This window comes from Mandrillus leucophaeus, unplaced genomic scaffold (genome assembly GCF_000951045.1).
Source record: "Mandrillus leucophaeus isolate KB7577 unplaced genomic scaffold, Mleu.le_1.0 Scaffold525, whole genome shotgun sequence".
Lineage (NCBI taxonomy): Eukaryota > Metazoa > Chordata > Mammalia > Primates > Cercopithecidae > Mandrillus > Mandrillus leucophaeus.
The window spans coordinates 1211685-1238945 of NW_012105642.1; the positions used below are offsets into that span (position 1 = coordinate 1211685).

Sequence of the window (27261 nt, forward strand, 5' to 3'; positions counted from 1 at the left end):
GTGCTGGAGAGGACGTGGAGAAATAGGAATGCTTTTACACTGTTGGGAGTGCGAACTAGTTCAACCATTGTGAAACAGTGTGGTGATTCCTTAAGGATCTAGAACTAGAAATACCATTTGACCCAGCAACCCCATTACTGGGTATATACCCAAAAGATTATAAATCATTCTACTATAAAGACACATGCACACGTATGTTTATTGCAGCACTATTCACAATAGCAAAGAGTTGGAACCAACCTAAATGCCCATTAATGATAGATTGGTTAAAGAAAATGTGGCACATATACACCATGAAATACTAGGTAGCCATAAAAAAGGATGAGTTTGTGTCCTTTGCAGGGACATGGATGAAGCTGGAAACCATCATTCAGCCAAATAACACAGGAACAGAAAATCAAACACCGCATGTTCTCACTCATAAGTGGGAGTTGAACAATGAGAACACATGGACACAGGGAGGGGAACATCATACACCAGGGCTTGTTGGGGGTGGGGAACTAGGGGAGGTATAGCAGTAGGAGAAATACCTAATGTAGATGACAGGTTGATGGGTGCAGCAAACCACCATGGCATGTGTATTCCTATGTAACAAACCTGCACGTTCTGCACATGTATCCCAGGACTTAAAGTATAGTAATTAAAAAAATGCTAGGTGTAAAGCAAGCAGAATCTGTTAGCTCCCTTTCATTTCAGAGGTCTGTGGAGCATGTTGTATAGGTTTGAGTTAATTCCTTCAGAACCAGAGAAACGTATCACTTAATGGAAGACATTACTGATTGAGAAATAGTATGTTTTTTTTTTTTTTTCCTTTGAGGTCTAATGCAGTATTTTCAGTAGAGAAGAATGTCAGCGGAAAAATCCAAAACGTTTTATGGATGGCAGGAGAAGAAAAGTGGCTGTATATGTTTGTGTATCATGTGTGTGCTTGAGTGTATGTAGGCCTACACATGCACACACAAATACACACAAGATTTTCTTATGTTTATCCACATGATAATGGATCAAGACAGTTTGTAATGGCCAAAGATGCACAAATTTATATGAACACCTAAATTATGTTAGGATGGGCGTGAGTGGAATGATTTTTTATCACCTTAATACTTTGTAATGATCATGAAAGGATTTTTGAAAAAAAGGAAAAGCCCTAATAATTTTTGAAAATAATAGCAGAGGGAATCCCATGCAACATCAGTTTGTTAGGCATGTGAAGATTTTAAGTAATGCAGAAAAGTAAAAAAATACCTTCCCTAATGGTGATGTACAGAAACATATTTGTCATCAATGCTTTTATAACTTTTCTCTCATCTCAGTTTCTATTAGAGGATTATGCATAATGTCTTGTGTATTTAACAGGAATTCCTCGATTGCAATGGCTTTTTAAAGGTTTTTTCTTTAGTTATTAATAGAATCTTTCATTTGCAGCCTAAGTATTGCTGTCATCTTAGAGAAACAGTAAAGTATCAGAGAAGAAATAAAATGGGATAAAATGGATATTCAGAATGTCTTGCTACCCAACCATTACTTAAAACCAGATACCTTCTCTTTCTTTTCATGAAAACAAGACTATTTGTCTTCGCTATCCACTCTGTTAAGGAAAATGATTTTCTCAATATGTAAAGTGAAACATAAAACATACTTAAGGTAAACTAAATCTTAAGTGAGACCAGAGTAAAGGAACACCAAGCCTCACTTAAATGGGTTCATATATCTAGGCTGCAGTCTGTTAAAACTTATGATACTTTTACAAACATAACAAAACAAAAAACAAGAACATTCAGGTGTTTCAGTAGAAACCAATGGAATAGTGTTTTAGGAATACTGTAGATGAGGGAAAATTCCAGAGGGCTCACAGAACAACAACAACTTCAATTCTTTTGACTTTTAAAGAAAATGTTAAAGGATAAATTCTGGAAAATACAGATGTCACCAGAAACATTTGTCTGCCCTTGTAGATGAGGGAACATAGGTTTGGTACCTACAGAGTACAAGACAAAATGCTGATCATGTTGTGGGGGAAACAAAATTTAAAAACATGTGGACTCTACCTAACCTCAAAGAGCTTACATACTAATTAAGGAATTAATATGCAGTTAAAATTGGGATTTGACAAGTAGCCCTGGAAAGGCACAGAAAAGGTGATTTAGTATTCAGAGAAGTGGTAACTTTGATCTGCGGACATCTAGAAAAGTTATCTCTTTGGAAGGTGAGCTGGGTGTCAAAGAGAGGACACTTTATTTTAAAAGGCAGGTATGGGGCGGAGGAAACTGTCAAAACAAAGCTATGCAGGCTGTATAATATGCAGCAAGCTGCTGGATGGAAAAACCAATTTGATGGAACATGGTTGGATGCCAGGGAAACTGGGGGATGTGTGCAGAAGAGTCAGTGAAATTTGACTGAGGATGGTCTGTGAGGAAGGCGAAGTGCTACGACATGGTAAAGTGTTGAGTAGGCATCCAGAGACTGGAGTTTCAGTCGGTCTCTGTCAGTCACTCACTGTGTGTACTTGGGGACTATTTGACCTCCTTGGCAAGTACACGTCTTACCTGGAAAACGACGGTGTTTAGTTGGAGACAAGTGTATCAACTCACGGTGATTCCGTACAGCAAAATTTTCTTCCAGGTTTGGGGTCGGTCACCAGGTTATTGATTAAACACCACACAAAGTAATTGGCTTGAGTTTAGGAACCATGTTTTGAAAAAAACTGTTGTATCTTTAAAGAGAAGAATCATACTCAGCCTGGGGAGATACTCACATTATTTGAGAGACACAAGAACTGAAACCTCCCATGAGAATGGTGGGCTGGATTTCTATGTCCCAACTACCACTCATTCCCGGGCATGTGCTATCTACAGCGTTGTATCCCTGTAGGTATGTTTTGATGTGCTTGTTTTTATTCTTTTTCACAGCACGTATAGTTGAATTCATTTAAGTTAATATGTAAGATGCATTTGGGTCTTTCATCTCAAGAACAAGAATATGGAAACCAAAGTTCTTTATTTTAAAACTCTAGTCAAAGGACTGCCATGAAATAAGTATCAAAACTCCAATACCAACTTTGGCTTCTGAAAGGAGCCTAAAGGCATTTAACAGTGTGTCCTAAGGGATCAAATGTCAAATATGATGGTTACTAACACACAGGGAGAAAGGGACCAGAGGCAGAAACCAGCAGTAATATCTTCCAGTATTTTGGGGGGAGATGGAAGCTGAAAAGGATGAGGAAGAGAAAAGCATATGAAAACTGGGTTTCAAACTAATTTTGCTGAATTATGGAAAGAGAGGAAATATTTATTTCTGCTGCTATATCACCAAAAGTTACTATTAACTGAATGATTTCTTTTCATTTCACTATTTTCTATTAAACTAATGATCAAACAGATTGATTCTAGCCACTTAGAAAATGATGTTGAATATGTTTTGAACCAAACCAATAGATGAGTTAGTTTAGCTGTATGGATTAACAGCTGGAGAAACACAAAAGACTCATTTTTACCAAGAGTTAAAGCTATGCGTTTTCCATAACTACCAAACTGGAATTAAAAAGTTATCTCAATAATCAGTGGACTGTATATGAATTGATATCTTGTTTAAATTAATCTATATCACATACCTTGTTCAGCTCTATTCCTATCTGGCCAAAATTAATCTTTATAATGAAGTACCTTAGGTATTTTAGGGTACCAGTATGTATTCAAGTGATCAAATAAAAATTCAGTTGTTTTCACTAAAATTTCTGGCATGTTTAGTGTTTTAATAAATTATCTATCCAAATAAGGTATTTTAAGGTATTAGTTTCAGACTTCCTTTTGGTAAATGTGTTTATATTGGTAAGTTTTGACTTGCTAGTTTTATAATATATATTAATTTTTAAACAGGATTTAGAGCAAAAAAATCCAAACATATTTTGCTTAGGTCACATTCATATTGCGCTTTACAAAGTACCACTGGTCAGCTCAGTGATACTTTCTCCAGTTTGTGGGTCATTTAATCCTGCATTTGTACAGTAATTTTGAGTAACACGTCAGTAGTGAGGCCAGCTGATTTTGTTACACCCAGAGAAGACTTTTAAATTAAAGCTTGAGAACAACAACAAAAAAAAGTTACTGCAAATTGAGGATCAGCAAAGTTTTCTTGTAAATGGGTAGGTAGTGTGTGTGTGTATATACACACACACACACACACACACACACACATATATTTTATGGGTCATATGATTTTTGTCACACTACTTGCCTCTGCTATAGTACCACAAAAGCAGTCATAGGCAATGCCAAAATCAGCAAGCATTGATGTGTTCCAGTATTACTTACAAAAATAGATGTTAGATTTTTGGCCTTAGGGTCTGGGATTTGGCCTTTGGGCCATAATTTGTAAGGGATTTCGCCAAAGCTCATAGTTTCCTAGTCATTGCTAAACATGACAGGAGCCCCAAATGAGGTCCCAAAATGAGTTCTGAAGAACAATTGTCCAATGGGATTTTCACAGATGAAAAAGTAAATCTTGCCGGGCGCGGTGGCTCAAGCCTGTAATCCCAGCACTTTGGGAGGCCGAGACGGGCGGATCACGAGGTCAGGAGATCGAGACCATCCTGGCTAACACGGTGAAACCCCGTCTCTATTAAGAAATACAAAAAACTAGCTGGGCGAGGTGGCGGGCGCCTGTAGTCCCAGCTACTCGGGAGGCTGAGGCCGGAGAATGGCGTGAACCTGGGAGGCGGAGCTTGCAGTGAGCTGAGATCCGTCCACTGCACTCCAGCCTGGGTAACAGAGCGAGACTCCGTCTCAAAAAAAAAAAAAAAAAAAAAAAGAAAAAGTAAATCTGGGAAACACTGCACAGAATACCTCTCTTCTTAGACACTGAAATTCAACGTCATCTTATTAAAGGCTGTAAGACATCTTACAATAAACTGATATGTCTGTGTTGGCTGACTCAGTTCCCCAAAACACATGTGACCTTGAAATTCTTTTTATCATATTAGATAATTTGAGTATCTGTGATTTAGAAACAAGTTTCCAAACTAATAATTTGGATATCTATATAGATTGTCATATGCATATCTTTATTGAAATATCTTCTTAAATCCCTGAGTCAACTTTGTGAGTCACTTATCCACAAAGGTAACCAGGAAAAATACTAACCACCTTCAATGGTTCTGGATAATTTTCTGATTAGTCCTTTCTTAGGTTCCAGCACATTATCTCCTGACAACCATTTGAGCTGTTGGCCTTACTCTGCTTTTTCCTTGGTAATTAAATCAATTTTAGTTTAAATCAGTTCAACATATATTTACCAGGTACGGTATTTTCCAAGCACACTGATTAATGAATATGAGAGACTGTGTCTCTCCCTTTAAGGCACTGATAGTAACAAAGACATAAAGACAAAGGTTAGAATATTATGTGATAACTTCTCTAATAAGAGAAATTCTGGATGCTGTCAAAGCACTTACGAGAAGTACTAAACTGTTATTATGAAATCAAAGAAAGCTTTTAGCTGGAGTTCATCTAAGCTACAAATTTGAAGCTAATCACAGAAGGGGAGAGACAGAGGAACAGCAGGTACAAAGGTAAGGAGACAAGATTCCCTGATGTATCAAGCAAATGCATAGTACTACTCTAATATAGATTTATGCTGCAGAGATCAGTGAAAGTTGGATTAAGCAGGTCTTTACTGACTTTGTAAAAGTATGTAAGGTAAGTGGAAAGTTGGAGGTTTGGTCAGCGTTGTACTATGGTAATATAACTGTGGCTGGAGTGTGGAGAATGGCCTGGAGGGGCAGGCTGCTCAGAAGTGAAAATTTCTTAAGCTGTTATGAAGCTTTCCCAGGGAATCTGCCATGGGTTAACCTATTACCCCAGGTTCATCCCTTAGATAGATTAGGTGCTCTCAAGACTCCTACCTTATGACAAGAAACCAAGAACTAGGTAATGTTTCTTTCCCTGAAACCGTCTGTTTGCTAGTTTAAACATTAAACTGTCTTTCCATTTGAGGGTTATTGGGAAAATCATAAAGAGGGAATAATTTTAGAGTGTTTTTTAAAACTTCAAAGGAGGCTTTATTTTGTATTTATAACAAAACAAAAATTGGCGCTAAGAGGCTAGCCTGAGTTTTATACCTGAAGGAAATGTGGAGGCAAACCTGGGCATTTTCCTTGACAACAGCAATTAACCAAGAAGAGCCTCACCTTAACATCTGTTTTAAGACAGCAGAACTGGTGGGCATACAAATATGCAAACGTTTAATTACACACCCTGTCTGTCCCTGTGAACCTGTATGGTTTACTTACAAATGCATGAGATACTTCAGGAAGTTATCCTCAATCAGAATGCAGCATAATGTTGTGTTTACTATATATGAAATATTCACACCTTATCTAGTCTAGCACACTGAGGCATTGAAAAGGGTGAGAAGTAGGTTTTTTATAAACAAGTAGGTTTTTTATAAACCTTTTTCTTCCACAGAACAAATTATACTGTTAACAGCTTGGCTCTGGTAAATTTTTTATATGTGTGCATATATAAATTTATATGTGTATACACATATAAATTTTATAAATGTGTATATAAATACACATATACACACATACACACACAAACATACATAAAATCACATTTTGTATATATGCGTGTGTGTATATGTATATAATACATATATTATTTGGAAATGTGATTTCTGTATTTTTCCTGTATTCTAACCATATGAGGAATGTCTACTCAACACTGCTTAGAAACACAACTCCTAAGGTCCAAACTTAAGGATGTACGTAGTTTAGTTAGTGACTGTTGAGGTTGTTGGTGGAGGGTCAGATGTTGAAAAGAAATGGAACAAAGTTTCTTCTAAACTTGAAAATGCTGTCTTGAAATTTGCAGCTAAGATGTAGTAAGAGAGGGGCTGGTAGGCAAGAAAAGAAAAACTGTATGTAGGCATGGATCTTTAACAAATCATGAAATTGAATTTTCCTAAAGCAACTTAAACTATTTATGTTTTTTCTTTGTCCTTTGCCAGATCTCTGAAATAACCTCAGTCTCAAAATTCATGTTATCACTAATTAGGATTCTATCCTCAGATTTTTTTTTTTTGCAGATGATTCAACTATTTCTTAGTTTCCGCAGATAACTAAAATTACTGCAGTTTCTCCTACCAACAATAGGCCTAGACTGCTAATTCAAGGACGAAATTTGATGTCAGGAAAAGACACAAACAAAGCTAAAATGTAGTGTTAACAGTTACTCCCACTTTTATATTTTTATACATAGATCTCACATTGCATTGCAAGGAGCTTACACTAGTAGTAAATAAGAAATTTAGGGGAAACCTGCATGCTTCATTTTTAGCATACAAAAAGTACAAAATTCTGGCTTTATTTTTTTCTTCATTAATATGCATGGTAGGCCAGGCATGGTGGCTCATGCCTGTAATCCCAGCACTTTGGGAGGCCGAGGGAGGCAGATCACGAGGTCAGGAGATCGAGACCATCCTGGCTAACACGGTGAAACCCTATCTCTACTAAAAATACAAAATAAATTTGCCAGGCGTGGTGGCGGGCACCTGTAGTCCCAGCTACTCGGGAGGCTGAGGCAGGAGAATGGCATGAACCCGGGAGGTGGAGCTTGCAGTGAGCCGACATTGCGCTACTACACTCCAGACTGGGCGACAGAGCAAGACTCCATCTCAAAAAAAAATAAAATAAAATAAAATAAAATGCACGGTAACCTTGGTTCTTTTCACACCTAAGTTTGAATATTCAGCAGTCTAATTTTAATTAAATCATAACAAAGTAACAACATTGACTATATTGATTGCATCTTGGGAATTCAGAATTTATTTTTTCACATAGTTTTTCCTATGACTAGCTTGTCTTCTGTGGGCAAACTTTTATGATCCTTGAACTTTTTCTGGAAATTCTTCAGCAAACTATAAATATAACATCTGCAATGGCATGCTGTATGTACATGTCTTTCAAGGAGGATAGCTCCACTGATATAAAAACCAAAAGATATTAAAAACTCTGATTTTCAAGCTAGGAAATTATTTATGCACAATTGGCTTTATTTTAAAATAATTATATACTTGTGGAAAAGTTGCAAAAATGTCAGTGTTTCCATATGCCCTTCACTCTGATTTTACTAATGTTAATGTTGTACATAAGTATAGTATGATCACCAAAACCAGAAAACTGACATTGGCACAACACGTTAACTAAACAATAGACCTTATTAGGAGTTTACCAGTTTTTCCATAATGTCCAGGCTGCAATCTACAGTCTCGCATTATTTATAGCATTCATTTCTTCTTACACTTCTTGAGTCTGTGCCAGTTCCTGGGCCTTTGCCTGCCTTTTATGATCCTGGCACTTTTGAAAACTACTAGTTAATTTTGTTGTAGAATATTACTTAATTGTCTGATGTTTACTCTTTTTTTAAATTGAGGTCATGCATTGTTGGCAAGATACCACAGAAGAGTATTATGTCCCTCTCAGTGCACCTTATCAAAGAGCACATGAGGCCAGTATGTCTTATCACTAGTGATACTAATTTTGACTATTTGGTTAATATGGAGTCTACTGAGTTTTCCCACCATGATATTAGTATTTTCCCACATTAGCTTTAGACAAACACACATAAATTCTTAATTTCCTAAACATGATGTACTCACTATACTGTTTTATGCCTCAGTTTCCCTGCCTAAAAATTATTATACTGCAACCCTAATCCTCATCTCAGCCAGTGTAGTAAGAATTAATGTGCTATCCTTTGGAGATTCTTGGATAAAACTCACTGTATAACTGGAAATGACCACTCTATCTCATTTTAAAGAAGAACACAAATAGAATGGTTAAAAGTAGATTGGCAGCATGTACTCATTGCACACTCAGAACTACAGAGACATCTGTTATATATGTGACAGGCTAGGCCTGAAATCTGGTTCTCTCAGAACCAGTTAGTGTTTGCCCAATTTGGCCTAAGCCTGATTAAACAAAGAACACATTTATCACTTGCTACCTAACAGGCTATTACACTAACTAGATGGATAACCACCCATTGATAAGGACAATAAATAACTTCTTAAAAACTGTCACATTCACAGTTTCTGCTGTTCATATAAAAGGGAAAAAAGTCCCTTGACATACAAAGGATTCTGGATCCATGTGCTGTAATTCTGTCATATTAGTTTGTATCTGATAATGAAGTACCCCACCATTGCAGAGAACAGCAATCTTTGCAAAGTGATTTACTGGCTTTCTACTCTCTTTTTATTTTTGAATGTCAGTGCTATCAGCCCTGACACAATACACTGGGAGGAAATTGGCCACTTACAGGTCTAGAGGTAAGTAGGTAGGGAAAGGTATACTAAAGAAATAAGTGGCTCACATAACCCTCCAAGCCCCCCACTTTCCTCTTTGACAAATAGAAATAATCATATACCTGCCTGCTCAAATTATTGTAAGCATGTGGTAATCTGTCCAGAACCTTTGTATTGTAACTGAACCATAGTAAGTACTCAAGGAAAAAAAAAAAAAAAAAAAACCCAGCTTGTCATTTTTATCACTTTATCATCTTTCATGCCTGAGACCCAAATTTGGGTGCAAAAGACAAGAAAATGGAGGTGAGACTCACATAGTTTGGTTTACTTTGCAGGAGGCTTCTGGAAAATTATTTTATACCAAATAAGGATTCAATAGCATTTGTCAAATGGTGTGGAAGTATCCCACCATCTGCATGTAGTTCTGAACTAAAGCATAATGATACTGAGGTGTACTTCTGCTCTTCGAGAGTAAGTGTTCATAGGCAAATAAACCTAGAAAATGCAGAAGAATGCAAGCTCCATGATAGCAGGACTCAACTTTACCATGATACCCAGTGCTTACTGATAGTGTCTGACATATTGCATGTGTTCAACAAATATTTTCAGATGAATGTTCTAATCTAGTATTTAGCTATAAATATATAATGGCACAGGATCTTGAATACATATTTTATTTACCATTACATGAGATGGCAGATCCCATATTATAGCTTAGCTAAAAAGTAGGGGAGTTTCCTATCCCAACTTCCACTTACATTGTTGTTATTATTATTTTTATTTTTTTTTAAGACAGGGTTTCACTCCCATCACCCAGGCTACAGTGCAGTGGTACAATCATGGCTCACTGCAGCCTTGATTTCCTGTGCTCAGGTGATTCTCCCACCTCAGCCTCCTGAGTAGCTGGGTCTACAGGAGTGCACCATCAAACCCAGCTAATTTTTTATATTTTTGGTAGAGATGGTGTTTCACCTTGTTGCTCAGGCTGGTCTCGAATTTCTGGGCTCAAGTAATCTGCCTGCCTTGACTTCCCAAAATTTTGGGATTACAAATATGAACCATTGTGCCTGGCCAACTCCAATTATTTTAAGAGAATGACTTCTGACTTCCTTCTAAGTAAAACAACACTTAAGATTATGTTCTTTTTGCATTATGGTGGTAAACCATTGTACTTGCATTATCTCATATACATCTCTACAAACTTCTGAAGTAGTCTCAGTATCTCCGTTTTATGGATATAAAGTTGGAGGATCAGAAATAACTTGCCTAAAACAATACAAGTTCAAGACTTGAATGTAAGTCTGTCTACAAAGACTATTTGTGTTCTTGACTGATATTGTTGCATTTGTCCACTGTTGCAGCCCTCTTAGAGTATTATATTATTTTCCCCAGTAGAGTAAAATAATCTCTATGAGGGAAGACCGTGTCTTATTCATTGCTATATCATACTGCATGTCAGTTACTAGATGTTCAGTCGGTAATTTGTAAGTAAAGGATAGAGTGCATAGTAGATTTTATTTAACCCCCTACTTTGGTATAGCCTATTATAACTTAAGTTTTTATGTTTGAAATCTTATTTCTGCTTCTGATTAAGCAGATATAGACTCCCTTTTAGGCTACCAGTTATCTGATTTTCTGATTTGGCTGTCCAAGCAATTGGCAAACTGTGCATAATGATGAATATACTAGTAGGCTTACTTCCCCACTAAGTGTATCCAAGTAAAAGCCCTGAAAGTCACACGGTTCTTGCCACTTTAAATCTGACACCTAATATATTAGGTATGAGAGTGTTTTGTACTTACCTTTAGCTCTTCTTTAGTTTAGGTGATTAAAAAATCCCTGTTGCTGTCTGTATGTGCAGCATGCTTCATTAACGGTGATTTATTTGGGAGGTTAGCAGAATTGGCACTCTGCAGCACACCAGCGTGCAGAAGGAAAACAAACGTGAGATGATTGCTAAGAAATCCTTTTTTCCTGCTCTGGTGATAGGAGCTTTGAGAGTTTGCAAAGTCTACTTCCCAGTACCCAGAAAGCATGGGTAAGAGTGGGGTTTCTGGGGATTGTAATTTCCCCCAAGTCCCTTGCTTCCACTTTCCTCCAGTGCTCAGTGGACATGGATTTCCCCCTTTGGCACAGTGTGCTCCCTGTATTTGTGGTCTCCCAGAACCACACTTACCCCTCTTGCTTTTTCCAGCAAGTTTGCCGACTCAAAGCCACACTCAACTTTTTCTAGCAGAATCCAATTTTATGGATTTTCTCTCATATTCCTTTCAACAACCCCGTATCTTCACTGTCACTTTACCAAAGAGGAAAGTGAGGCTAACAGAGGTTAAATGACTTGCCCAAGAACAACAGCTAAATGGTAGCCCTGGGATTTAAACCTGGCTTGTGTGATTCTAAAGCCAATGATCTCATTGCCACAGGGAAGCAAAGGAATTTTTATTTTACTTGCAACCTGCATTGATTTTGTCATGTGTACTTGAAATGCCATGTCGAGAGGATTCTGGGGCTGCCCTTGGGCTAAGCAGCAAAGAATGCCATAATCAATTAGCATTGCTTTCCATAGGAGTGGGAAGGAGGAGTGGAGATGCCGTGTATTTTCCTGTCTTGAACTATGATCTACTTTTGTTCTTGATTGTATTTGAATAAGAGTGTAATAACATGGGAATGGCATTCTAAAGGAAAGATGAAGTATCTGAGGGGCAATCTAAATGCAAGATGAAAATACCACATATTTTATATAAACTGCAATTGCCTGCTGTTCTAATAATAAGGCTACATATACCTATTTGGGAGAAAATTCAGCGGAGTGTTTAAATATCCATACTCTTAAGTCAAACTTTCAGGGTTCATTTATTTTAAATAATCTCAACTTTTATTTTAAATTCAAGGGGTACTTGTGTGGGTTTGTTACATAAGTATATTGTGTGATGCTGAAATTAGGGGTATAAATGACCCTATCACCCAAATAGTGAGCATAGTACCCAATAAGCAGTTTTCAGCCCTTCCCCCCTCCTTCTCTCCTGTTCTATTAGTCCTCAGTGCCTATTGTTCCCATCTGTATGTCCCTGGATATGCAATATTTAGCTCCTACTTGTGAGATCATGCAGTATTTATTTCCTGTTCCTGCATTAATTTGCTTAGTATAATGGCCTCCAGCTGCATCCATCTTGCTGCAAAGAACATAATTTCATTCATTGTTATTGTTGCATAGTATTCCATGGTGTGTATGTACCACATTTTCTTTAATTCACCATCGATGGGCACCTAGGTTGATTCTATGACCATGAATAGCGCTGTGACAAACGTACAAGTGCATGTGTCTTTTCTGGTGGAACTATTTCTTTTCTTTTTTTTCCTTTTCTTGTTTTTGAGACAGGGTCTTGCACTGTAACCCATGCTGGAGTGCGGTGGCACGATCTTGGCTCACTGCAGCCTCCAAATCCTGAGCTCAAACAATCCTCCCACCTCAGCCTCGCAAGTAACTGGGACTACAGGCAGGAGCCACTGTGCCTGGCTAACTTTTAAAATTTTTTGTAGAGATGATATCCCTGTGTTGCCCGGGCTGGTCTCAAAGTCCTGGACTGAAACATTCCTCCTGCCTCAGCTTCCCAAAGTGCTGGGATTATAGGTGTAAGCCACTGTGCCCAGCCCAATTTATTTTTCTCTGCGTATATACCCAGTAATGAGATTTCTGGGTCAAATGGTAGTTCTGTTTTAAGTTCTTTAAGACATCTCCAAACTGCTTTCCATAGTTGCTGAACTAATTTACATTCCCATCAATAGGTTATAAGCATTCTAAAGGTTCATTTTGGGAGTGATAGAAATATTCTACATCATGATGGTGATGGTGATTCTATGACTATAAGTTTTTGAAATCTCATCAAACTATAAATAAAAAGAATGCGTGTCAGTGTATAAAATATACAATAAACTTAGGAGGGAAAATCAGAGGAAGTTCTATCTATTACTTATTAACTCCAACTTAGTTAACCTATAAAATGAAAATAATATTGTAGTCTACCTTCAAGGTTGTTTTAAAGATTATATAAGTTAATACATAATACAGAGACTGCTATGTAGTAAATGCTCTGTAAATGATATCTATTATTTATCATTTTGCCAGTTGTTTTGTACTATATTCTACCATTACATTACCTCCAACATTGTTTACCAGTTTAATCTCATATACTTTTATGTTGCTGATTGACTAGATTGTACTGTACACTCTCATAAATACATAAGCTTCATATGTATGGAAAATTGTGAAAAAAAATCATAGCTTTGAATACGTGGCTCTTCTGTTTTTAACCAAACAATGTTAGAAGACTAGAACCATTCATGTCTGTTTTTCAGCTGAATTGTTCAAGTGTTAAATATCTATATGTCCAAATAAATAATACTTATTAAAACGGATGGACTATGAGGTGTGTTTGAAAATATTGAAAGTATTAGCTATGATAGAATGTTTAGGGTGAACTTGTGGTATATGCTTTGAAACCTGTTATTAAAGAGGAAATTATTAACTCAGAAAAAAACAAGTACTATAAAAAAAATAAAAGCAGTATATTCTGCAGCTCAGCTAACAACCAAATATGTGCTATAACTAAGTTTAGACAACAGTAAAACAAGGTATATTTGTGTTTTTGTAGGCCTGTCTGTCATTGGGAGTGATTAAGAAAGTTGAATATCATCACTCATAAAATAACTTAATACATACGACAAAATCAAGAAATAGTAGTATAAGTGTGTTATTTTTCTCAAATTATCATTATTGAACTACTTACCAGAAAGGCAGTTTGTTGCCCCTGGACAATATTTCCCTCAGGGGATTAACAGCTAGTATTTAAGCTTTGTTCAAGCATTCCCTTAATACAAGTAAATATTAAATAAAACTTACAAAATTACAATTAGTGATTACTTAGTGAATGCTGTGGATAGTGAATATGGACTTGTGGCTTGGGATTAAATTTTCAGTAACAGTGTAATACATCGAATTTAAAACCAATATATCTAAAACAACTTTAATGAATGGGAAGATGATATAATCCGAAAAATTGTTACAAGCCTCAAATGTCTCTGGGGATGACAAAGGTGTAGTCACTACTTCATTTAACTAATTAAGTATCTTTGGCATATATAACCGTCTTCTTATAGAATAATGTAATTCACAGTTTCAAGAATCCTTAAAAACAATCTAGCACAGTCCCCTCTTCTATTCATTAAGAAACTTGTCCAGCAAGCAAATAACAGAACTGAGCCTGGAACCCAGTTATTCTGAATCTTATCCCAGTGATTTTTTGCAATATCACTGTGATTATTGAGATTACTTCCGTTTTTTGAAGAGGGTCTTCTCAGTAGTAACATAGAAAAGTCCAACATCAAAGTAGAATAAGGTTTTCTATAAGGGGAAAGTATATTTTGAGAAATCCGTAGTGGCCATATACTTTAAGAAATTTCAATGGAAGACTTTTCCAAATTAATCTGTGTAACTGTGGACTCTCAGGCTATGGAAGAGATCCTTCAGTAAGTGAAATAGTGATACATTAGCTACCTGGCTTTTATTTCAGAGGATTTCTGCCTAATGTAATCACTATATTTATGGTTAGAATAACCATAAGTGGAAGGTCTTTTCAAATGGGGAGCAACTGTGTACCTTAGCTGACCCTACTTCTGCAGAAGGTAGCTAACATCTCTTGTGGACCTACCATGTGATCTTACACTCACTTCTCCTTTAATCCTTATAACATAGCTGGGAGTCAGGCATCATCTTCTATAAAATTACATCCTTGGAAATTAGAATATGAAAGGCTATGAAACTTGTCCAAGGTTAAATATCTAGAAAACAATAGAGCCGGTATTTAAATCTATGTCTTCATACTTCAAATACTGAACTCATTTCTAAAGCTAATGAACTCTTCTTAAAGTATTGTGTCTTTTAAAGTGTGATGTAACATCCTGATGGTGACTCCCTTCTCTAACTTGGCTTTTCATGTTGTCCTTCTGCAGAGGTGAAGCGAAGTGCCAGTAAACCAAGGTGCAGAATCTGTAATATTCATAATGTAAAGGATAGCACAGGTTTCAGAGCTGAGACTTTGTCAGGTAGCTATGTTTCACTAGTGTTAACTCAGAAGTCTTTTGTGATAGCATAACTGTGAATAAGTATAGAATTTTTTTTTCTTTTTTTTTTTTTTGAGACGGAGTCTCGCTCTGTTGCCCAGGCTGGAGCGCAATGGCACAATCTTGGTTCACCGCAACCTCCTCCTCCTGGGTTCAAGCCATTCTTCTACCTCAGATTCCTGAGTAGCTGGGACTACAGGCACATGCCATCACACCCAGCTAATTTTTTATATTTTTACCAGAGGTGGGGTTTCATCGTGTCATCCAGGATGGTCTTGATCTCATGACCTCATGATCCACCCACCTCAGCCTCCCAAAGTGCTAGGATTACAGGCATGAGCCACCGTGCCCGGCCTCAAGTCCAGAATCTTTACTATATGTTCAAAGATGATTGGAGACCAGGCTTGTGATTTACCTTCCAGCCTCTTTCCCCCTCAGCCTGTAACTCCCAAACTCAGGCTGTGCTGTGCTGTCTTTAACAAGGATAGCTATCACATTTCAACTTTGTGCCAGTACCCAAGCTCAGTGCTTTTCATGCATTCTCACTAATCCTCACCATAGATTTGGCATATATATGGGGCTCATCCTGCAGATATATATATATATATATATATATATATATATATATATATGGCTGCTATTTTATAGATGGACCACACAGCTGGAGAATGTGAAGTCTAGGAATAGAGCACAAGTTAGATTCGGCAGACTACGCTTTTCATTATCTTGCACTGCTATAACTTGAAGGTTCTCACAGCTTCTTGCCAGTTTGTTTTCCCTGTCACTTGGCTCAGAATGGCCTTCCTCCCTCTTATTTATCCTTTAAGAATCAGTTCAAACTGGTAGCCCCTTTGAGGAGCTTTCTTGAAACTCCTGCCCTACCCTACCTCCCAGCTCAGTTCAATGATAATCTTTTGCTTCCTTAGCATCTTGTTCTTAATAGACTTACTACACACGTTGCACCAAATTATAATTACTGGCTTATTAGCACCTCTCGCCAAGTAAACTGTGAGTTCTTTGAGGACAAGACCCATGCCTCCCTAACCTCTGCATACCCAACTAGCACTGTCTCTGCCACATGGTAAACACAATTACTTTTTTGTGTGAGCTGAATTAGTACTGTTTGGATACCAGCAACATTTTAATTCAGCAGAGTGTCCAGAATAGACAAATACATGACCAGGCCCTGCATATAGATTCTTGGAAACCAGGACTCTTAAGGGAAAACTGATTCATGCTTTTGTTTTCAGCACTTTGTGCTGAGGTCTTCGGTATGACTGTTAGTATGAAAATTGTTTGAAGGGTTGAGGGAAGTTTTGTTCTGTGCAAGAATGTGGGCAAAAAAAATACCTTGTACAATTCTTATTCATCTCCTCCTGGCTCAGTGAGAGAAAGCAACCAAGTCCTATTTTATTGTGTGGCTTCCTTCTTAGGAATTACGAGTCTCACTCTTGGGCAGGATCTCAAAATGAGTGCTGACTACACTACCTTTGCTACAGCCACCATTGGATAAGCCAGAGAGAGCTCAAAGCTGCAGGGGAGATCTGTTGCCACCATAACTCTTGGCTCATCCTGCAGCTTTCTTTCTGGCTCTGACAGAAAAATTGAAATTATGAAACTTTGTATCCTGCACCACAGTCCCACATGAGATTCACGAATCTTCAGCTCCCTTCAGAAAACCTGATGCTTTGGTTACCACTACCCACTGACAAATTACTGTCCATGACCCCATTATTTCTGATTAGCGAAGGTGAACCTTACCTACCTGAATGTAAATAAATGCCAATAGGATTCTTGAAATTCTTCATCCTTAAAAACCTACAGCCCTTAATAGAACATGCACTGTAAATAGTATCATATCATGAACTAAATCTTTATCATGTAATTGGATACATTTCCTAAGCTAATTTTAATTGCTTCAAGAAACCGCTTAACATTGTAGATCAATCCTGAGGTCCGAGATGACATTTCTCTCACAAAATTAATTATTAATACCCTGATCATTTGCTTAAGACATTAATAGTTTTCATTGATCAGCGCATCCTGTTTATCTAAAATGGCCTAATCACCATGCATGTCAGAAGAGTATCTGAACATATCCAATTAGAGATACTGCCGGCTTTCTGCCACATCAGCAGAGCAGAAGTTAAGAGTCCCTTTTGTCTTCACAATATATTAAGTCCAGCTTTATCAGAAACTAAGCTATTTAAGGGCACAAAAGAAAGGCAAGTTCTCTAATGATGGTTGTTCATTTTCTGTTAGCTCCCTGGTAAACATACAGGCTTTGCAGTGATCACATGGTTTAAATTAACTCTAAGAACCCATTATTAAGTAGCTTGTATTGGCCCATGTTTTCATGTAAGCCTGTGTTTGTTCACAGTGTTTTTCTTATAAGTGGGAGTAAGATGAGAAACTCCAGGTTACTTTCAGCTTGAAAATACTGGGGATCCCACAGTGATGTATCAAAACATCACATTGTATACTATAACTATATACAATTATTATTTGTCAATTTAAAAATAATATAAATGTAATATATTTTTTAAATGAAAGCTAAAATAACAAATTGAGACCACAGTAATATCTGGCAATGTAGGGTGCTGTAGAGTTTTCAAAGAAGTTTCATTTACTTAACCAGGCGGTTTCCCTTTAAACAAGATTCAGAGAGAAGCCGGATGGGGTGGTCTACCCAGGACCACATAATGAGTTCCTGCCAGAGTTGTAAATAGAATGCAGGTCTCCTGGTTCCCTAGATTTCTGGTTTATTTGATTAACTGATGAGTTGGTAGCACCCTGCTCATCTTTCAGATCCCAAGGGAAGCTCACTTCCTTTATGAAGATTCCCAAACAAAAAGTTTCCTCCTTCCTTGATAACGGGATATCATATTGCAATTATATGAAATTGTGGGTAACAGCCCCTACTGGATAAAGAGACTGTAGAGAATAGAGATGGTGCCTTGTTCCTCTTGATGTGCCCAGTGCTTCTCCTTGCATCTGGCAAGCAGGAGATGCTTCATATATACATTCACACATGGCAGACTAGCAGGATAGGTGGGAGAAGGGGTGAGTAGAAGAGAGGAACCACAGTTGAGAGTTCTGTTTTACTAACTTCATGTTGCAATCCTTCAGCACCAGAGGGAAATTTGACTTTACTTGAATCATGCAATGTTAATTTTTTTTTTTTTTTTTCTCTTGAGACAGGGTCTCCCTCTGTTGCCCAGGCTGGAATGCAGTGGAGTGATTATGGCTCACTGCAGCCTTGAACTCCTGGGTTGAACCAATCCTCCTGTCTTAGCTTCCTGAGTAGCAGGGACTATAGGCATGCATCACCATGACAGACAGATTTTTAAAAATTTTCTGTAAAGGTGCGAGTCTCGCTATGTTGCCCAGGCTGTCTTGAACTCCTGGCCTCAAGTGATCCTCCCATCTTGGCCTTCCAAAATTCTGGGATTACAGGTGTGAACTACTGCACCTGGCCTTAAAAAGTATTTTAAACTAATTTTCAATACTTAAAACTTAAATACTTTTCAATACTTAAAACTTTTGAAAATCTCTTGATTTTCAAAATACAGTAATATTTTCAACTTTTCTTTGAAAAGTTGTAGATGCCCCTGCAACCCTGAATCTGTTACTCATCTGCTTGAGCTGAGGGGCACCTGTTCCCTTAAGCAAGGACATGCCTCCATTCCCCAGAATAACAGTGTCTGCCCACAGCTTCACTCAGTTACTTAAATTTGTAGCTTTTGGTAAAGGTAATGAGTAGCCTCTCTTTACTGCAGAATTCTCCTAATTCAGTATTCTTGGCTAACAGAAGTATTCGTGTTCCTAATCATGTTCTGGATATATCCAAATGAACCTAGTAGGCTGCTACTGATAGCTGGTTGGATTTCTTTCATTAGGCACTGGAGCTGCATATTTCTGTGGCATGTTAGAAGTGAAACATGGGGAAAAGAGGAAAAAAATGTTTGAATTAATGGAGTAGTCACAATTTTCCCACACGATATAACGCCATTGGAAAAACTGGGAATTTCTACCTGCGGTCCACCAGTGTTAAGCCTATCTTGTTCTGTGGCAGTTCTGTATTTGCATGTTTTTTTTACTAATTGGAAAATAAATAAGAACAGGGTCTGGACACAGAGGGACCTTGCAAAGCATAGTGCATTCCCCTGCCTTCAGGTTGGTTCATGCCTAATCAGAAACTGTTCTTGTCTTCACTCAGAAGCCGCAGGGACTCCTCAGCTCCAATTCCTACCCAATTATTATTTGCAAGAAAAGAATAGGAGACTTATTTGCTTTGTATTCATAATTTAACATGTTCCTTTCTTCCTCTCCAATGGTACTTTCCCACAAGTGAGTTTTATTGATATTCGAGTAAAGATAAACTTGCAGAGACCACAAAGAGAAATATTCCCAAATCTCATTGTAATGTCTCTTCTTTCCCACAGATTAAAGGTTATACAAAACTTAAAAGAAGCAGCGATTCTATTCACTTGTTATTGGACTTGAAACTCCCTTTGACCTCGGAAACTGAAGATGAGGTTACCATGGGAACTGCTGATACTGCAATCATTCATGTTGTGCCTTGCAGGTAGAGTGTCATTTTAAAACTTTTTAATTTAGAAATGCCACTGTATTTCACACTAATTCAAAAGTGGGCCTTCACTTTAGATGGCAATGATGAAATCGCAAGAGTGTATGCTACTATGACTAGCATTTGCTGATACTGTTGAATATACCTTCCTGATGGTCTTTTAGTGACTGTTTTCATGGTGGTGTATCCAGAGATACACACTGATGTTTCACCTGTCTATCTGGTCGTTTTAGAGTCGTTTGAGCCATTATTTAGTTTGAAAGTCATTATTTTTGCTCATCCCGGTGCCCAATTGCACAGAGATATTGGGCAATAAAACCAATAATATAGTCTGGAGTATTGCCTACTTTCATTTCAGTGGATGGACATGTATCTGGATAGCTCTTTCAGTGTCTTTGTTGATATCACTCCATCTTCTGATACTGACTCTCTTTTTCATTTCAATGTACTACAGTTTAGTAGGAACTAGAAAGCAAAACATAGGAGGATTTTACCATATACTCATAACCACCTACTAGAAAAGGGATTTGAAGAGTTCAAATATGGCTGGGCACGGTGGCTTACGCCATTAATCCCAGCACGTTGGGAGGCTGGGGTGGGTGGATCACCCAAGGTCAGGAGTTCAAGACCAGCCTGAGCAACAGTTCGAGACCAGCCTGAGTAGCATGGTGAAACCTCATCTCTACTAAAAATACAAAATTAGCTGGTGCAGTGGCACATGCCTGTAATCCCAGCTACTTGGGGAGCTGAGGCAAGAGAATTGTTTTGAACCCACAAGGCAGAGGTTACAGTGAGCCGAGATCACGCCATAGGCACACTCCAGCCTGGGCAACAGAGTAAGGCTCGGTCTCAAAGAACAAAACAAAAAAAGACAATAAAAGAAAGAAAGAAAACTTCACACGTACTATGTATTGCTTTCTCCATTTTCTGGAAGATGTGAGTCTAACAGTTGACATCCATAATTCAAGTGCTGATGCATCAGAAGTCCAGCATGCGCCGGGAATTGGTTTCCAGCTTGGGCTGCTGTGTATCATTCCAGGCCCCTTTGAAATGAGTCTGCTTGACTTGTTTTGTTATTCAGAGTGTCAAGTCCAAGAGGGACACCTGAATATATTTGCATTTTTACAACACGAAGCAAAAATGACTTTTGGATCACCATTACTTTGATTTATGCATTCACTCAAATAACATTACTGAGTACCTTGTAACAAGCCAGCCCTGTACTGGGATCTGGGAATATAATCCTGATCAAAACAGACATGCTACTGCTTTCTTAGAGCTGTATTAACTGAGTCCTGTAACTTCTGAGAACTTGTTATAGTAGATTATTTGCAATTGTTATAAAATCAAAAATAATAATGGTAGTACTAACATGTATGGATCACTTATTCTATGCTAGGCACTACGCTAAGCACTTGGTGTCCTTTATCTCATTTCTTTCTCCTACGACCCTTAAGAAGTAAGCATTTATCATTTATTTTACTGTATTAACTATGAATATTAATATTATTACTGAACCATCAAGAAGTTAAGAAACTCACCCAAATACACAAAGCCAGTAAGTGGTGGAGCTGAGATTTAAACTCAAGCAGACTATAGTCTTGCCTGTTCATAGTGTACGGTCTTTTAGTTGTCTTGCGGATTTGGCAAGTTTATGGTTGCAGATTTAGTTTTGAGATTTTTGTTTTCATTCTTCCTATGTTTTTCTAAATGTAAACCGTCATTTACATATACATCTTTGAATAGTCTACCTTCTGTTTCAAACTTCTTGCCTTAGTTGAGTTCACATCTTCCCCACTGCATGATTGTGAACATCTTGGCATCCCTCTTAGTGATATTATTCATCTCCCTCATCTGGTCAGAACCTTCATTTTCCTCCCAGCAGTATGCCCAGGCTCTAATACCTCAGTTGTTTTTCTCTGGGACCTTGACCCTCCTAAGGGATTTGACTGACACTTTCGAGTTTTAACTTCTCGTAATGACTCTGGTATAAATGTACTCTTTAAGCCATAAAGCAGTGAATTGATTTCTCGTATTTGGCTACAGCAAAATGTTTATTTAACCCAATGTGCTAAGTAAATATTAAGATATGAAAGGGTTGAAAATCAAGGAAGCCACTATTCTCTTCAGTATTGTTTTGAAAAACTTGGGGGAATTCTCACCTAAGGTGTGTGTGTAACTGTATCTTTTTTATTCACTTAGCTTTTTATAGAGAATCAGTGTATTGATTGTTTTTGTGAGACTTTTTTGTTACCTGTTTTACATTGCATTAATATTCCCTTACCATATGCCTTCTTCAGTGTAGGTAAAGTCAAGCTTTAATTAATGTTTTTGTTTTCTTGCTATTTGTCTTGATTTCATTAATTTACATAGCACTCCACTCTCTGAATTTTGATTGTTTAAACTGCTTTAGGCAAGGCATGGTGGCTCATGCCTATAACCCCAGCACTTTGGGAGGCCGAGGCGGGCAGATCACCTGAGGTCGGAAGTTAGAGACCAGTTTGACCAACATGAAGAAACCCCATCTCTACTAAAAATATAAAATTAGCCGGGCGTGGTGGTGCATGCCTGTAATCCCAGCTATTAAAACGCTAAGGCAGGAGAATCACTTGAACCCAGGAGGCAGATGTTGCAGTGAGCTGAGATTGTGCCACTGCGCTCCAGCCTGGGCAACAAGAGTGAAACTCCATCTCACCAAAAACAAAAAACAAAAACAAAACAAAAAACTGCTCATTCTTTTCCTTTCGTGTATCAGCCATAACTTTTCTGTGCATCTTTAGTCTGAGGTTTCTTGGTGAGTTTTTGGCAAGGAATATATTTACACCTGTTATATTTACCATAGTTAATGTATCTCACATGTGCTTTTTTTGATCTTTTTTCCCCCAAGTAAGACAGGATCCAAATATATAAGCAGGCTAATCTTGCAAGGGATGCATCTGATAAGATTTGTTAATTATTTGGGGGCATTTATTAGTACTTTATGGTACAATGCGAATGTTCTTTTTTACCAAATGACTCAGTGTCTGGCAATAATTTTCAAATAAAACAAAACTATTGATGCCAGCATTCTAAAAATTCAGTCACTATGAAAATTAGTTTCATTATTATTCTTAAACAATTTAAACTCAAGATCATAAAACCCTACTACCCCAAAAAGCAAGGAAGCTAACAAATGAGTAAAATGTTCTTACAGAAGTAAAAGTGTACAGTGCAACAGGGAATGCTAGTGACTGTGGAAAACTAGAAAAAAACATGCCCCACTAAAATATTTATTTGTGCCCGGCTGTAATCCTTTGTGACAGGTGTCCGAGTTTTTTTTTTTTTTTTCTTAAGCTCTAATCTCCTAATTCTCTAGGATTTCCATAATGTTAATGAATAAAATTTAAATTAGTTTTAAAAGTAAAAATAAAGGATAAAGCAAACCAAAATAGTCTGCAGGCTAGATGCAGTTCCTAGTCCACCACTTTGTGAGACTTTATTTCAAATGTTTGCTTTACAATAAGCTATTGTATGTTTTAAAATAGGTAGAAGAGAATAATTGTAATATTTCTATCATAAAGAAAAATATTTGAGGTTTTTTCAAATATTTCAAAAAAAATATTGAGGATATCCCAATTATACTGATTTGATCTTTTCAAATTATATGAATATGTTAAATTATCATATGTATCTCAAAAATATGTACATCTATTATAAAAAATAAAAAATAATTTAAAAAAATAAGGCCAGGCATAGTGGCTCACGCCTGTAATCCCAGCACTTTGGGAGGCCAAAGTGGGCAAACTACTTGAGGCCAGCAGTTCAAGACCAGTGTGGCCAACATGGAGAAAACCAGTCTCTACTAAAATACAAAAATTAGCTGGGCATGGTGGTGCATATCTGTAATCCCAGCCACTCAGGAGGCTGAGGCATCAGAATCACTTGAACCTGGGAGGCAAAGGTTGCAGTGAGCCGAGATCATGCCAGTGCACTCCAGCCTGGCTGACAGAGCCAGACTCTGTAAAAAAAAAAAAAAAGACAGAAAGAAAGAAAAGAAAGAAATGATACCACATACTCTTAGACCTTAGGACTTTTATACTAATTTTCTTTTGTCAAGAATGCTCTTGCCTTAAATGTCCCCAGGACCCACCTTATAACTTTCTTTAAATCTGTGCTCAAGTGTCACCTAATTGGTGAGACTTTTCCTGAACACAGTAAATACATTAAAATAGCAATATTTATTTTGACCAACATCTTCTGTGCTTTTTATTGCTTGTTTTTTCTTCAGAGCTCTCATCAATATCTGAATAATGGTATATTTTGCTATTTTGCTTTCTTCTTTTCTTTTCTTTTCTTTTCTTTTTTTTTTTTTTTTTTTTTTTTTTTTTTTTTTGTGAGACGGAGTCTCGCTCTGTCACCCAGGCTGGAGTGCAGAGGCGCGATCTCGGCTTCCTGCAAGCTCCACCTCCCGGGTCCCCGCCATTCTCCTGCCTCAGCCTCCTGAGTAGCTGGGACTACAGGTGTGTGACCATGCCCGGCTAATTTTTTTTGTATTTTTAGTAAAGAAGGAGTTTTACCATGTTAGTCAGGATGGTCTCGATCTCCTGACCTTGTGATCCACCCACCTTGGACTCCCAGAGTGCTGGGATTACAGGCGTGAGCCACCACGCCTGACCACTTTCTTTTGTTATACAAAATATCTTTCCCTACTAGACTGTAAGGTTTATTTGGGTAGATATTTCTGTCCTTTTAGTTCACTGCTGTATTCCCAGCATCTGGAACATGCTTGGCACATAGTACAATTCAATAAATATTTTTCAAATGAATGAATGCTACAACCTGGTCGGTCATGAGAGAAAGAAACTAGATCTCCAATTTCAAGCTGTGCTATAGACCCCAGGGTGCTTTGTAGTCACCTTGATGGTAACTCTGAACTAGCCATCCTATGATGCTAATCCATACAAGTTTTTAAAAATTGGATGTAAATATCTAAAATATTAAAATTGGTCTGTGTGCCTTGAAGTCTATATCTTGGTGCAACACTGCCTCTCCCATTTCTTTTTTTATTTAATTTTTATTTTATTACTGTTTTTTTGTTTGTTTGTTTGTTTGTTTGGGTTTTTTTGTTTTTTGTTTTTTGTTTTGAGATGGAGACTTGCTCTGTCCCCCCAGGCTGGAGTGCAGTGGCACAATGTTGGCTCACTGCAACCTCCACCTCCCGGGTTCAAGTGATTCTACTGCCTCAGCCTCCTGAGGAGCTGGGATTACAGGTGCCCGCCACCACACCTAGCTAATTTTTGTATTTCTAATAGAGACAGGGTTTCACCATGTGGGCCAGGCTGGTCTCGAACTCTTGACCTCGAATGATCCACCTGCCTTGCCATCCTAAAGTGCTGGGATTATAGGCATGAGCCACCACACCGGCTCATGCCTCACCTGTTTTCTGACTTTAACTATAGCTGGGGTAGAACTGTTCCCCTCTTGTATTTTTCTGCCTCAAGTCTTTATCTGAGTCACAAGCAAGGAGAACTATGGGAAGTTAACCTCATCCTTAGGGGCAGCCCTCAGCTAAGGGGGCATGAGAATCAGTAGATAAATGCCTCTGTCTCCTGTCCTTTGGGAAGTCAATTCTTAGGCACATTTAACATAATTTCTTAGGAGTTCACGACTGGATTGAGTCTCAGTTCCCCACAATACCTCCTTCTATTTTTTTCTTCTTTGCTTCTGCTTCTTGGTATCACCTCCTAAATAAACTAAACTGCTCGGAAGTCCTGCTCTTAGCCTGTACTTGTGGGGGAGTCCAAACCAGCTAATAGCAGAGAGGCAGCTTAGTTTTGATCATGTCAGTAATTAGAAAGAAACAGGTGGGAAAAAACAGCTTTAACAGAGACGATTGGAGAATTGACTGTGTATGTATTAATAGATCTATATATGTATGTGTATGCATGTGTTTGCATAATACATGCTCACAAACCACCGTGTAGTTATATTTATAAATATTATCTGGGTCCTGCAATTAGGGAGTTTTACTCTTTTTAGCATTTGCTTGTTTTATTATTAACCAGATGTTGAGCAAGTCATTTTACCTAAGATTCAGCTTTTACTTCTGCACAATGACGGAGCTGAACAGATGGTTTTAGAGTCCTGTTCACTTCCAATAATTTACAATTCTATGTGTACACATGGTTTGAGAGGAAGATATGTATGCCAATAGGGTTAGAGCTCAGCCTGGAATTCTATTCAACTAATATGAAATTTCATATAGGTCATATGCTTTACCATGTGCTATTGATTCTGTTCACATTGGCAGCATTTGAAAGAAAGAAGAAAATGGCTGCTCCATATGTTTATGTGCAGCAAGAGGCGTGAAGACATTTAAAAACTCCGTGAATGTGCGCAAAAAATTTATGCTTGATACATTTGCAGTTGATCTTGGTTTCAAGGAGGCTAAATTTAGTCCCATCTCTGTGGTGCAGTTTACCAACTTCAGCAATTATCTCTTTTTGAGAAAGTGCATCCTCTCCAAATGCAAGCATTTGTTGATTTGCTCACAAAATCTGTGTCGTTATTATATCTGCATCTGGGGGTAAGTAGTGGAGAAAAGTCCTGTATAATTCACAGGAGACATATTCTGAGATGGGTGAGTGTTCACAAAAAGTGGAGCAAGGAAGACCCCTGGATTGAATAGTCAATCACAGGATGTAGCTTGAATGTATGATAGAAAAAAATATATACAAACTTGCAATCAGAACACATAGAAAGAATGCTCATTGGTCTTCAGAAGGCTTTTGAGGCTCAGGAAGTCTCATCACTAAGACTGAAGTAGGCTGTCTAAAGTTTGGGCTTATTCTAGGTCTGAGAACACAAATACACAAAAGAGGAATTCCCAGTATTTATTAATGTTGATGGTAGGACCCAATGAGCACCATTTTTCTACCTATTCAGAATATTTCATTAAAGCTCATAACCAACTCTCAAGTATCCTCCCTTTTATCCCCACCAGGATGGGGAGCACACAGAAGTTCATTTCAAGGCTTGACCTCACTGCACAGCAAGGTATAATATTTCAGTTCCCAAGATTCTCACATTCCCCCCAGAATAAACAGAGACACAAGCAACAGTCAAATAATTCACAGTTCTACCCATGTATTAAACCTAGTACCACCCTGTTCTCATAAAAGTAACAAATATTCAATTAAGACCAAAAGAGAGCTGTGTGTTAGTTTTCATTTAGTTACTGCAAAGCATAGTCCTGTATTTTGTTGTTT

The 27261-nt window shown here is 37.7% G+C and overlaps 1 protein-coding gene across 1 annotated transcript in view; it reads left to right on the forward strand.

The window, feature by feature from the left end:
- The window catches only part of CNTN4 (contactin 4), a 1034898-nt gene that overhangs the window by 497281 nt on the left and 510356 nt on the right, over positions 1-27261 (forward strand). The window contains exon 3 of the mRNA XM_011996808.1: positions 19869-20011. Within this exon, the coding sequence (XP_011852198.1) occupies positions 19957-20011 (55 nt within the window). The 5' untranslated portion in view covers positions 19869-19956. The remainder of the gene's footprint in view (positions 1-19868; positions 20012-27261) is intronic.